The sequence below is a fragment of the Mustela erminea genome, chromosome 1, assembly GCF_009829155.1.
Source record: "Mustela erminea isolate mMusErm1 chromosome 1, mMusErm1.Pri, whole genome shotgun sequence".
In the NCBI taxonomy this organism is placed as follows: domain Eukaryota; kingdom Metazoa; phylum Chordata; class Mammalia; order Carnivora; family Mustelidae; genus Mustela; species Mustela erminea.
This window is the reverse complement of record NC_045614.1, coordinates 26400531-26414943: the sequence shown is the minus strand read 5'-3', so window position 1 is coordinate 26414943 and position 14413 is coordinate 26400531. Positions and strand designations below refer to the sequence as shown.

At 39.5% G+C, this 14413-nt stretch overlaps 1 protein-coding gene across 3 annotated transcripts in view; it reads left to right on the top strand.

The window, feature by feature from the left end:
• Nucleotides 1-1082: 1082 nt before the first annotated feature.
• The window catches only part of DENND6A (DENN domain containing 6A), a 63251-nt gene continuing 49920 nt past the window's right edge, over nt 1083-14413 (top strand). For 2 of the 3 annotated variants that reach the window (XM_032323085.1, XM_032323105.1), the window contains exon 1: nt 1083-1428. In XM_032323085.1, the coding sequence (XP_032178976.1) occupies nt 1189-1428 (240 nt within the window). In that variant the 5' untranslated portion in view covers nt 1083-1188. Of the gene's footprint in view, nt 1429-13248; nt 13329-14413 lie in introns of all 3 variants that reach the window. The other variant, XM_032323095.1, reaches the window with a different exon arrangement.

Here is a 14413-nt window from a genome sequence, read left to right as displayed (position 1 = left end):
TGGTCATAATCTCAGGGTCCTAGGATAGAGTCCCACATCGGGCTCTCTGCTCAGCGGGGAGCCTGCTTCACTTCCTCTCTCTCTGCCTGCCTCTCTGCCTACTTGTGATCTCTCTCTGTCAAATAAATAAATAAAATTAAAAAAAAAAAAGCCTCTGCCTTCAGCTCAGGTCATGATCTCAGGGTCCTGGAATGGAGCCCCAGAGCCCCATATCAGGCTCTCTGCTCAGCAGGGGGCCTACTTCTCCCTCCCCCTCTGCCTGCCTTTCTGTCTACTTGTGATCTCTGTCTGTCAAATACATAAATAAAATCCTTAAAAAAATAATAAAATCTAAACAACCACAGCCACAAAGCTGCCTGAGACTAGCCCCTTGCCTTGATAAGAGAGTGGTCTACAGTGATCTACAAGTTGCTGTGGAGGCCAACCTGGTTTCAGAAAGCACTGCAGATGTGTGAGTGTTGAATGAGTCACAGGCAACCAGACCAAGAAAGGTGGGTGGGGCCTTGGTGGAGAAGGAACAGCTAAATGAAGGCACAGATCTCTGAATCAGCAAAGGAGAGAGTGAACTGAAAGCCGTCATCAAAGTTGTAGTACTTGTTGGGCTAGTCATGTAACCTCTCAGCACCTCGATTTCCTTATCTGTAAGAAGAATGAAGTCTACCTACTGGTCACGATTTGAAAGGTCAATAGAGTAAATATTTGTAAAGTACTTGCTGGCGCATCAACTGAAAGGAATAAGTATTCAGTTTTAGCTACTGTTACCACTATGTTTAATATGTTTATTAATTTATATTAAACTATGTTTAATAATTTAATAATACCTTATTATATGAAAGTATCATTCCAAGAATAACTCCTCCCCTGGTCGTTGGACTTCGAAGAAGGGTATCAGGATTCATAAACCACTCTTGAAGAGCTTTAAGACAAGGATGTGAGGGCCGGCTTCGAGAACACAGCCGAGCGCCAGCAAGACGACCCAACCTCTGCGCTCTGGTAAGGTGCACCAGCGCGGAGCCGGCCTCCCAGGGTCACGTGGGCCCCAGTCCCGCCCCGGCTCCGGCCCCGCCCCAGCCGAGTCCATCTCCGGCGGCTGCCTCTGCGGTAGCGGCGGCTGCGCGTGCGCGGATCCGGGAGCGCTCTGCTGCGCGGTCCGCAGTGGAGGCGGCGCGTACAGCAAGGGGGCGGCGGATGGCTCTGCGGGGCCTGGCAGCCTCAGGGCCCGGCTCCCGCGGGCCGTTGGACGAGGCCTTGGCGGCAGCCGAGGACCACGGGGCGCCGGCCGTGGTGGTGGCGGCGGGAGGTACGCCGGAGGACGACGAAGAGGATGAGGGCCGCGGCCGGGGCCTGCTGCGCTGGGACGGCTTCTCGGCCTGGCTGCACTGCGTGTGTGTGGTGGGCTTCGACCTGGAGCTGGGCCAAGCCGTGGAGGTGAGGCCCGGCCGCTCCTTGCCCGCGGCGCCTCGTCCGGGTCTCCTTGCCGGGGAGGCCCCAGCAGAGCGTGTGGCCGGCGGGCCCGGACCCCGGCTGCCGCGCATCCGGGCGTGGCCGGCCGCCCCTCCGCCTGTCGGGCCGGGCTGCGGTCCATTGGCTGTTCCCGTGGGAGGATCGTGGGCTGCGGCTAGGGGTGAAAAGTTCTCTCTAGGCCCCTCCTAAATACTTGCTGAGGTTCGTTTTTGTTTATTTTTGTTTTTAGCCCGGTGTCACAGGAATAACAAATGGTTAGCGGCACCGGGAGAAGGCTGCAGGCAGGATGTTGGGGACTTTTTTGAAGACGAGAACAATGTCCCTGACATATGGTGAACTATAATAACCAAGCCTCACACAACCAACTTTTTGACTCCTTGACCGTTTTGGCCATTTCCAGTAATTCTGAGAGCATTCCCCTCAGCCTGAGCCAAAATGCTTATCTCAGCATGATTTTCTCCATTTCCTCGTTTTGTTCCTCATTTCTGTTATTTTTTAAAAATCGTTTCTTTTATTCCTTGACCTTGCTTTTGAAAACAGTTGGCCTGAAAGCTGTGATCAAGATTAACATAGTTCATAGTTCATCTTGCTTGTGAATCATTCAAGTTTTCCATCTTACGGTGTCTTATTGAAAGGCCTTCGAATGTTATTTATTCTTGACATTGTTTAGGGTCCCTTTTGTAGCATAAGACATGGCTTGTCATTGTATCCAAGGAAAACCTTATTAGAAGGAGGTATGTTTAGAAAATTTTTGTCTGTTTGTTTTGGTGATGATGATAGATTTTAATGAACCACCTCATTCAGACTTTAGTGGCATGAGTTAGCTATGAAAATGGGCTTGGGAGGTTTTTCTTAAAGCAAAACTACTGCTTTTGTATTCAACATGTCTTCTCTGTTTTATCCATTATGCAGTTCAGTACACATTAGGTTTCCACTAAGATGTAGGCCTTTTGGTGGTTGCTGCGCATACAAATATGAACAAAACGCTTTAACCTGTATTTGTAGATTTAGACTGCAATTTAGAGGGGAACCAAGAATTAATCACGGAAGAAGATAGGGCCAAATCCCATGCTTGGTACATTAGTGGTGTTCCATATGTACTTGATGGAATGAGTGAATACATGAGCAATTCTTTATCTTGTTGAGACAAACAACAGTTTCCAAAGACTTTGAATTAGAGATTTATAAGTCATCTTCCATTTACATTGACATGTTAACTTGAAGTTATATATGTAGTAAAATACAGTTTAACCGTAAACTTAGGAGTGGGTTGTTGTAGTTGATTGTATTTTAAAGTAGCTGAAGGAGATCTTTGTGGACTCTAATCATTTGGGACATTATTTATAAGCATGTTCTTCAGACCAGATAGACAGTATTTAGATAATTGAGATGCTACAAAAATGTGAATCATTAAAGGACTTATTTTGAATTTCATTTCCCATGGGATATGCTACTGAACAGTTTTCTTTAGGTCAGTAGTTCTTAACTTTTTTTTATTCTGGATCTTTTAAAAAAATATAAACTCCGTTATAAAAATGCTTACTAATACAAAATTAAGTATATACTTCTATGGACTATCTGGTGGTCATCTGTGGATCTTCTGTTCCACTGTTTCCAGATTAAGAATCACTGATTTTAGAAGGCGTTGAATGAGGGTGGGGAAGATTCCCTAATAAAGGATCCAAAGAAAGATAAACAGATTAAATGGGTTGCAACATAATTTTGTTTCATTTTTATGAGAAATGTAGAATATTATACCTTGCCACTTTTAAGAGAAGAAAAAGGAACACAAATTAGTAATGAATATAATGAAATAGTTAAAAAAATGTATTTCACTTTTGTATTATGGCTCTATCCAGGCCAAAATGGACAGGTGGGGTGGCTGTAATGGGAAAAGAAGGTGGTGAACATAGACTTGTGTTGGGAAAGTGACATACAGTAGCTCCAGCCGTAATTCCTATAATGCACAACCATAGAGACTCAAAAGGGAAATTAATTAAAGAATAGGTAAAAACTAAATTTGGACTAAAATATCCTAGAAGACACCTTTGCTATCACCGTCTTTGAATTTTAGGGTTGAAGGAGATGTAAGACTCCGTTGTGCCATCACAGAAAGTACCATTTGTAAATTTTAAACAAATGCATGAACAGCACCACTTGGTTAAGCTTAAATCCTTATCAAAGAGACAGTATAGTATATCAGTCAAGAACTGAGACTCCAGAGCTGGACTGCCTAGATTTGAGTCTGTGACTTTGGGCATATTACTACACTTGACTCACACTACCTCTGTAACAGTACCTGCATCAGAGCACTGCTGGGAGAATTAGAGAAATTAATGGTGAAATGTTGGGAACAATACCTGTGACTTAAGACCTATGTAAGTCTGTGTTTGGGAAGTATTGAAATTCCCTTTTCATTTTCAGTGGAGAAAATCCTTAACTTGCTTTGTAAAGGCCAGACTTTTGAACCTTAATTTTCTCACTAGTAAAATGAAGTTGTGTTAGTAGAATCAGTACTTTTTTAAATTTTTTAAACAGGGAAATTTTTTTCCCTGTCTAAATAAAAATCTAATATGGGACCTCAATGGCTAACCTGGTTGAAATGGGGTCCGTGTGTGTGTATGTGTGTGTGTATTTGGTTGCAGACAATGGAAACTAAGCTATAGCTCAAGCAGAGAAGGAAACTTGCTGTACAGCATAGAGTTTTCAAGATATTCAACACACAAAACTGTTGGGGCTTCATAAAATGGCTAGTGCTCATAACTTGGAAGCCCCTTGCTTATGCTTTTGTTTTTGGGATTTTGTTCACGCTTCATGCTCTCTGCAACTTATTTCCTTGGCTTCTATAATCTTTATGGTGGAGAAGTTGCCCTTTTCAGTCACTTCAATGAAGAGAGATGCCAGAGGAAGGTACTCAGGCCTGGTTTAGGGCAAACAATCAGCTGAAGACTGTGTGGTTAGAGGAGTGGTCCATTTTGCATAAAATGTCTGTTGGGCCCTGTCCTTGGTAAAGGGGACAATGAACAGTATCTTTTAAGTTGGAAAGAAACTATAAAAGGTGTTGACTATAGGAGGTGTGCTCAGCTTCTTCCTTCTCCCACAAAGTGACCCTAGAGCATCACCATAGAATCGACGTGACCTTTGGAACGCAGTTTCAAATCCTCTGGATTTTTATAAACTCTAAGTTACTTCCAGCTCTAAAATTACCTGATTATATAGTAAAGCCTTAATTATCTGAATTCAGAATTGCCTCATTTATTCAAGTTTTTTCTCCCTGATTGAGTAATAATATGCTCATTGTTGAAAACTTGGCAAGAAAGAAAATTATAAACACTAGAAGACATCACTCATAATTATACCAAGAAACAAGTGCTATTAATAGTTGATATTTTCATTAATGCTTTTTTTTTTTACATAATTCATATCTGTCAAGAATTAATTTGATTGTTAGGAACAGAAATGCTCTCAAATAAATTTAAGAAAAAAGATTGATTGTAAGGATTCTCTTGGAACCCAGTTGCAGGAAGCTGGAATGAACCTCATGGGATTTGGAAAGCCTCAGGCATTTTGCCTTTGTTTCTCCGGAGCTGTGTGGTCTTTTGTCTCTGCTTCTCTTTGCCAGTCTGTTCCATTCTTTGTGCGGAGACTGGTTTCTTTTGCAAGGATCTCAGTTTCTGCTCCTCAGTTTCTCTTGATTTTGGATTATTGTGATACTGATTTTAGCCAAACTACTTTTATATTCTGGAACCAGGCTGAAGCTCAATTCAAATACTAGAATATCTGATTGGCCCAGCATGGGTCAGGTGCTCCCTTTTGTTCAGTCATCTGTTAGGAAACCGCGTTTCAGTGACCATAGTGGCTACTTGTAAAAGGAGGAGGGGACACTTCCAAAGCATGGGATGGGCAGCAATACCATAAACAGATTTACTATCAGAGTCTGCTTTTTTTTTGTTGTTTTTTTTAAAAGATTTTATTTATTGGGGCGCCTGGGTGGCTCAGTGGTTTAAGCCTCTGCCTTTGGCTCAGGTCATGATCTCAGGATCCTGGGATTGAGCCCCACGTTGGGCTCTCTGCTCAGCGGGGAGCCTGCTTTCCCCCCTTTCTCTGCCTGCCTCTCTGCCTACTTGTGATCTCTGTCTGTCAAATAAATAAATAAAATCTTAAAAAAAAAAAAAGATTTTATTTATTTATTTGCCAGAGAGAAAGAAAGAGAGCACAAGCAGAGGGAGTGGCAGGCAGAGAGAGAAGCAGGCTCACCACTGAGCAAGGAGCCCAACTTGGAACTCATCCCAGGACCCTGGGATCATGACCTGAGCCAAAGGCAGACACTTACCCAACTGAGCCACCCAGCAGAGCCCAGAGCCTGCTTTTATTGATAAACATGCTCATAAACAATTTACCAGATCATTAAAGACTCTTTATTAGTACAGTTTTATGGAACATAATTTTTTAACCATTTTTCTTAATTTGGATATTTAGTGGTTTTCTTTTATCTTCACAGTGTAGAGAATTATTTGCTACCCGTACACACATTTTAGAAATGTTTTGAATTTCTGAGCACCTTTAAAGATTTATTTATTTATTTATTTATTTATTTTATTTGAGAGAGTTGAGGGGGTTGGAGAGAGGGGAGGAGCAGAAGGAGAGGGACAAGCAGACTGCACTAAGTGTAAAGCCTGACTTGGGGCTCCATCCCACCGCCCTGAGATGATGACCTGAGCCAAAATCAAAGAGTTGGTCTCAACTGAGTGAGCCACCCCACTTGATTGATTGATTGTTGATTTGAGAGAGAAAGGGAGAGGAATTTTTGAGAGCCTTTAAATCACATGAACTACACAGTGGAGAGTTTTTATCAAGAAAGGAGGCTATCTTTTGTCAAATGCAGAATCATCTGGTTCTTGTCTTTTATTAGTGTGGTGTGTCACATTGATTTGCAGCCCAGGAATAAATCACACTTGGTCATGGTGAATAATCCTTGTAATGTACTGGTGTTGGGCATTAAGGAGGGTACTGAAACTAATGAGCACTGGGTGTTGTATGCAACTGATGAATCACTAAATTCCACCTCTGAAACTAAAAAAAAAAGAAAGAAAAGAAGATTATATAATTCGTTAAATAACACTGCTCTAAACTAAGAAAAAAAATCACATGAACTTACAGAGTGTCCTAGGAAGTTGACATTTCTCTAATATGTAATGTGAGGTCACCTCCTGAATCTCTCTAGTCCTTGATTTTATAAGAATTGAGGCATCATTAGTAGCTTTTCCTCCTTGAAGTCTTTATCAACTTAACAACTCTGTGGACAATTTCAGTCCAAAATTGAGGTTTGGGAGCATCCAGTTTAAAAGGGAGAGAAACAACCCTTCACACAATTGCCTTCATCTTTCTCAAAAAAATAAACAAAATAAAAATAAATAATAAATTTTTTTAAAAATAAGTTTTTTTTCCAATAAATTTTTTTTAAAAAGGGAGAGAGCATCTGGGTGGCTCAGTTAAGCATCCAACTCTTGATTTCAGCTCAGGTCATTACCTCAGGATGGTGGGATGGAGCTCCAAGTTGCGCTGCGCACTCAGTGCAGAGTCTGCTTGTCCCTCCCCCTCTAGTAAAGAGAGCACAAGCTGTTGGGTTTTGAACATCTGGTTGTCTGATTTTTGGCCAGTTTCTTCAATTTTCTGAGTCTCACAGTTTCTTCAATTTTCTGAGTCTCATTTCCCTCAACTATAAAGCAGAAAAATAATACCCTAAGAGTGTTGTTGGAGGTACTAAGAATGAGAATGCATTTAAGAATTAATGCCTGTCATTAATGTTTGCCCAAATGTTCCTCCCGTATTATAGTTAGTGTCCTTGCACGTTCAGTAATTAGTGTAGGACTGCTCTTGGTTATTTTCTTACTCTTACTATTTTACCTTAAATTGATTTTTTTTTAAAAAACCCACAGTTTTAGATGTGAATCCCAAGTATTTAAAGTACTTCCTGGGAGGACAACTGGCTGGCTCAGTCATAAGAGTATGCAACTCTTGATCGTGGCCTTGTGAGTTTGATCCCCATGTTGGGTGTAGAGATTACCAAAAAAGAAAAAAAAAAAAAATGGGGCGCCTGGGTGGCTCAGTCCATTAAGCGTCTGCCTTCTGCTCCGTCATGATCCCAGGTCCAACCCCACGTTGGGCTCCCTGCTCAGTGGGGTGCCTGCTTCTCCCTCTCCCTGCTGCTCCCCCTGCTTGTACTCTCTGCCATTTAAATAAAATCTTTAAAAAATATATATATATGTATAATGAAAAATCAAAGTTAAAAATAAAGCATTTCCTGGAAATCAAGTCTATAAGGTTTCATTTGCTGATAATCTATGACATAGCCTATTTGTGTGTACATATAGATTGTATTCCACCTCTTGCTGAAAATAATTTGAACCCAATGAAATAATCTGTAAAAAGCAGGACAGTTGGTCATTAATATATTGTGTGAGTCCTGATTTCATTTGGATTACTAATCTCAGCCTCCCTCTGCCCCCATACACACTTTGTTTATTTATTTATTTGAAAAAACCTAGAGAGAGAACACGGAGGAAGAGGGAGAAGATGACTCCCTGCTGAGCAGAGAGCCTGACCCAAGCTTGATCCCAGGAACCCTAGATCATGACCAAGCCAAAGGCAGATCCCTAACCAACTGAGCCACCCAGGTGCCCCACAGTTTTTTAAAAATAAAAAACAAAAAAGCTCCAAATTGAAGATAAAGCTCTGCTATGGGGTGAAGGCAAACTTCTGTACCATTTTTAAAAGAGCAGTTAGAATTTACTCCCCTTGGGCGCCTGGGTGGCTCAGTGGGTTAAGCCGCTGCCTTCAGCTCAGGTCATGATCTCAGGGTCCTGGGATCGAGTCCCACATCGGGCTCTCTGCTCAGCAGGGAGCCTGCTTCCTCCTCTCTCTCTCTCTGCCTGCCTCTCAGTGTACTTGTAATTTCTCTCTGTCAAATAAATAAATAAAATCTTTAAAAAAAAAAAAAGAATTTACTCCCCTTTCTTTTTCACTTCTGCTTTTTGCCTCTTCTTTTTTATCCCCTAGCAGGGTGGAGCCTGAGGTATTCACTATAGTGTTCTTTATCTTAGCAAAGTTTGTTTATTTTTTTGAGAAGGGTGAAGACGGTTGTGTGAAGGGTTGTGTCTTTCCCTCAGACTGGGTGCTCTATAACCCCAGTATTTGTTCCTCTGCAAGTTTACTGTTTTAATCAAAACAGGTGTTTGGTGTAACTGTTGCTGGACCGTCTCATCGAACTATCTATTCAGCAGATGCTTACTGGGCAGCTACCATATCCAGACACAGTTGTGTTTTGGAGATAAAGCTTTGATGAAGCCTCCCTTCATTGAGCTTCCAGTCTAGCATGGATGGTAGGCCATTAAACAGTGAGGGTTATAATAGGAGGGTTTGCAGATGCTAATAATGGCCTTTAAATTTCCTTGTGAACTTGTAGCACTTAATAGTAGCTTGATGTAGTTTTGTGGTTTGAGAGTTGAAGTTTGAGTAATCTCCTGAGCTTAGGCTCCCAGATAGTACAAGGGCTTCTTCAGTGCTATTGATCTCTGGTTCTGTTATGAAATTATATAATCCCAGTATGGAGGAATCTGGGATGTTCCTCCCTCCAGTTAGTTCACAAGTGCTTTATGTTTTCTGTATTTACTATGATGAATGATGTGAAAAATGGACAATTGTATCTAAACTTTACTCTTATTAGAGAAAAATGCTTAATGGTCCATTCCATGTTCAAACTGACCATGTTTTCTAGTAATATAATTTAGTTTAGTTCTTGAGTGAGCTGGAACCTTAGACTGAGGTCCAGTCTGTTCTGACACTGTGATGTCAGGCTGTTTTTTCCCACTCCTTGAAATAAGTAGACATTTTTTTTTTTAAAGATTTTATTTATTTATTTGACAGAGAGAGATCACAAGTAGGCAGAGAGGCAGGCAGAGAGAGAGAGGAGGAAGCAGGCTCCCTGCTGAGCAGAGAGCCCGATGCGGGGCTCGATCCCAGGACCCTGAGATCATGACCTGAGCCGAAGGCAGTGGCTTAACCCACTGAGCCACCCAGGCACCCCAATAAGTAAACATTTTTATTGCAGTATAACATACATGTAGGAAAGCATACAAATCCTGAGTTTGGTAAATTTTCTTTCTTTCTTTTTTTTTTTTTTTAAAGATTTTATTTATTTGACACAGAGAGATCACAAGCAGGCAGAAAGGCAGGCAGAGAGAGAGATCACAATTAGGCAGAGAGGCAGGCAGAGAGAAGCGGAGGGAAGCAGGCTCCCCACTGAGCAGAGAGCCCGATGCGGGGCTCGATCCCAGGACCCTGGGATCATGACCTGAGCCGAAGGCAGAGGTTTAACCCACTGAGCCACCCAGGCACCCCCTGAGTTTGGTAAATTTTCATAAAGTGAGCATATCATTTCACTACTCTAGAGATCAAGAAACAGAATGTTATCACTGCCCCCAGAAATTTCCCTTATGAGCCATTGCCCCATCCCCCCAGACCCTGGCAACCACTCATCTACTTTCTCTATGGATTCTCCTGTTCTATACATTTCATATGAATGAAATCATAATTTCATTTTGCATTTTTTTCTCTGGCTTCTTTCACTTAGTATAATATTTTCAGAGTTCATCCATGTTGTAGTATATGTCAGTACTTCATTCCTTTTTATGACTGAATTTTATATATTAAAAGGAAATATGACATTTTGCTTATCCATTCATCATTTGATGAAAATTTTGCTTTTTTTTCTACTTTTTGGGTATTATGAATAATGCTGCTATGAACATTTGTTTTAAGTTTTTGTGTGAACATATGTTTTCACTTGTCTTGGAATGAAATTGCTATGTAATAAGGTAATTATGTTTACTTTTTTGAGAAACTACTAAGCTGTTTTCCAGGGTGGCTGTATTTTCACATTTATTTTAGTAATGTGTGAGGGTTCTAATTTCTCCATATCTTGTCAGCACTAATTCTTGTCTGTCTTTTTGATTACAGCTGTCCTAGTGGATATGAGATGGTATCTTATTATAATTTTATTTGCATTTTCCCTAATGACTAATGGTGCCAAGTGGCTTTTCATATGCTTATTGGCCTTTTGTATATCTTTTTGGAGAAATGTCTAATCAAATCCTTTACCCATTTAAACATTGGGTCACTTGACTTTTTTATTGAATTGTGAGAATTCTTTATATATTCTGTACCTTAGACCCTCATCAAATACATGATTTGCAAATAGTTCCTTCCATTCTGTGGATTGTCTTCATCTTGGTAGTGTTCTTTGAAACACAAAAGTTTTAAATTTTGATGAAGTTCAGTTTCTGTTTTCTTTGGTTGCTTGTGCTTTGATTATATCTAAGAAGCTATTGGCTAATCCACAGCTATAAAGATTTATTCCTGTGTTTTCTTATAAGATATTTGTAGTTTTAACTCTTACATTTAGGTCTTTAATCCACTTTGGGTTAGTTTTTGTATATGATATGAAGTAGAGGTGTTACTTTTTTTAAAACTTCATTTTGATATAATTTTTGGCTTACATGAAGTAATATAAGTATTTAGATTTCTCTGAAGTTAACATTTTATATAAACATAGTATAATAATCAAGACAAAGAATTTAACATTGGCATGATACAATTTACTAAACAGAGTTTATTGGGAGTCATCAGTTTTTCTACTAATGTGCTTTATCTGTTTCAAGATCCAATCCAGTTCTCTACATTGTATGTAGGTATTATAACTCCATAGTCCTCTTCTGTCTGTGGAGCTTCTCAATCTTTCCTTGTCTCTCAAGACCTTGATTCTTTGGAGTACTGTTCATATAGTTTATAGTCTGTCTTTAAATTTTGTTTTTTTTCTAGTGTGTAGGTCATGATTAGTCTGAGGTTATAAATTACTGGGAAGAATACCCCAGATACGATGTGTCCTTCTCAGAACATCATCTCAAGAAGTACAGGACATTAAAATTAAAATGTCTCATTATTGGTGACTTTAACCTTGATTACTTGGTTGAGATAATGTCTGCCATGTTTATCCACTATAAAGTTCTGTTTTTGTCTTTGTAATTAATAAGTGTTTATTGTGTTAGAAATTGAACTGCACAGTATCTTGTTTTCTGAGCTTGGTCTGCTAATTCAGCATCCACAAGTGGATCTTAGCTGCAGCAATTACTATTCTGGTGTTCTAACCGTGATTTTTAAATTTTCCTTACTCCTATATTTATTAGTTAGAATTCTTTTATGAGGAAGAGTTGTCCCTTTTCTCTCATCCATCCATCCATCCCTCTATATCAGTACAGACTGAGGGATACTTATTATTTGGGTTATAATCTAATACTATCATTATTTATTTTGTTAATCAAATCATTATAGCTTTGAGCATTGGTGCCTTTTTAGGTTGGCTCCTGTGTCCTTTAATCCTGCCCCCCTCCTTTTTTTGAACACTTCTTTTTTGGCACAACAAGATGCTCCAGGATTATCTTGTATTTTTCCTGTCCCAGCCCTGTAATCTGCTACCTTCCTAAGATGCCCTGGTTCTTTTTATTTCAGAATGGTATTTAGCAATCAGCATCTCAGTGTTAGGTATACTCACTGCTACTGGGGTGTCATTGCTTTATTTTTCATATTAAAAAGCCTTTTAAAAGATATTATGTTTAACATATCTTAAGATATTTTCCAGCCAGTTTTTAAAAATAACCAGTACATAACCAATTGAAAAATGTAGAGTTGGGTTTTTTTTTGTTTGTTTGTTTGTTTGTTTTTAGTTGTTTTTGTTTTTTGCCTGTAAATAGTTTCCATTTTCAGTTTGGAATGAGTATTCTTGTCTAATCTTTGAAAACATAACTTCTTAAAAAATATTTTATTTTGGGGGCACCTGGGTGGCTCACTTGGTTAAGCATCCAACTCTTGATCTCAGCTCAGGTCTTCATCTCAGGGTTGTGAATTCAAGCCCTGCATTGGGCTCCATGCTCTGTGTGGAGCCTACTTAAAAAAAATTAAAAATAGATAACTGAATAAGATTTTATTTTTAAGTTATCTCTGCACCCAATGTGAGGCCCAAACTTTCAACCCCAAGATCAAAAGTTGCACACTCCATGGACTGATAGGCAGCCAGGGTTCTTATTAGTTTTGAAATTAATCCTCCTTTTAATGATGTTTTGATGATATTTATATGTGATTAATGTTAATGTAGGAAATCAGGGCAGGCCTGGGATGGCCTGGGATGTAGTCTCGCTGGGCCTGAGATGCTAGGGTAGGGTTGTGCAATGGAAACAGACACTGAATGACATGACAACAGGCAAGCATCCATTCACAGATAACTGGGATGCATGACAGGCATGAATTTTCCCCATGTCCGAGTGGTACTAGCAGTAAGTTAACTGGTGTTCCTAATTTTCTTTCTTCTGGGACCCATAATTACTTCTGCATTGAGGTGGGAATGTTAGGATATGCAGGGGCAAGTGGCAGATAGACATACCTTTGAAGAGAATAACCTGATTTAAAAGGTTTTATAATACTCTTTTCCAGTAGGTATATTATTATTTTTTTTCCGGGGTACATTTTTCCTATTACATCATGATGTGAGATATTTATGCTATGTTATCATTTTTAGGCCTTAATAGTGATATCAAATGAAACTTACTTTTTTCTTGGCTTATTACTTGGCCATCTCTCCCTTATTTCTTATAACATGGAAGATCTTAACATAGGTAACAGAACCAGGGTGACATTAGCTGATGCTCTCTGTCCCCCTTTGATGCCTCCCAGGAATGCCAGTGGCCTGGGGGACAGAGATGCCTGGACTTGAGCTGTGGAGAGAGGAAACTTCAAGCGAGAGGCGTCTCCAGGTACTGGGGCCAATCCACAGTTGATTAATGCCTGTATAGTTATCAGGAGCTAACTGACTAAACTAACATTGATTGCCCATACTTAAATTTATACATTATTTTTTACAAGATAAATTATGTACATAGATAACCTAGTAATGGTTGCAATTTGTGCAGTTTGAGATACTTGGCAGTGGTTACTTTTTAAATTTTTCCCTGGGGAGTTTAATTGAAGTTTTAAAATTAAGTATGATTTTTTTTCTATTTTCTTTTTTTTAAAGACTTTATTTGACAGAGAGACACGGTAAGGAAGGGAATGCTAGCAGAGAGAGAGGGAGAAGCAGGATTCCCTCAAGCAGAGAGCCTGATTCGGGGCTCAATCCCAGGACTGTGGGATCATGACCTGAGCTGAAGGCAGAGGTTTAATGACTGAGCCACCCAGATGCCCCTCTATTTTTTTATCTTCAGTACACTGTGGACATTTTCATACCTATAACATATAAAGGTACATTACTCCTTTTTGAGTATTTCATCTATTCTGAATTAGAACACTGGGCAGTCCTAATGGAGTACATTAAAATGAAATTCTAGAATACTCTTTGATAATCTAGTACAATCAGAGTTTTTAAAGGGCAGACTTGATAGTTTATATAGTTCTTAGATCTTTTTAGCTTACTCAAATATATATAGCATACTTAAACCCCTTAAATACACACACACACACACACACATTATATATATTCAAGCTACTCATATATGTGGGTAAAACATACCAACATTTTTTTCTATATTGTCATGCTGATATTTTAAACCATACAAGACCAAAGTCCAGAGGAACCATTGTGAAGTCTTTAGGTAACAATAAAGTGAAATTTTGTATATTTGCTTTTGAGTTTATAGTTTAATTTTAGGAAAGAAAAATCTGAAGGACATTCACATAAAACTGAGCTTAGAGTCTAAGGTAAAGCTATTACTACAGGCTGCTAAATATACCAAGATGACAACTCTGGTATAATTTACATGTAATGAGAATTTCATAAAATAGGGCTAAATAGGTTATAAGTTTGCCATTTCTGCTTGAAAGGTAACAAGGTAAAATGGTCTCA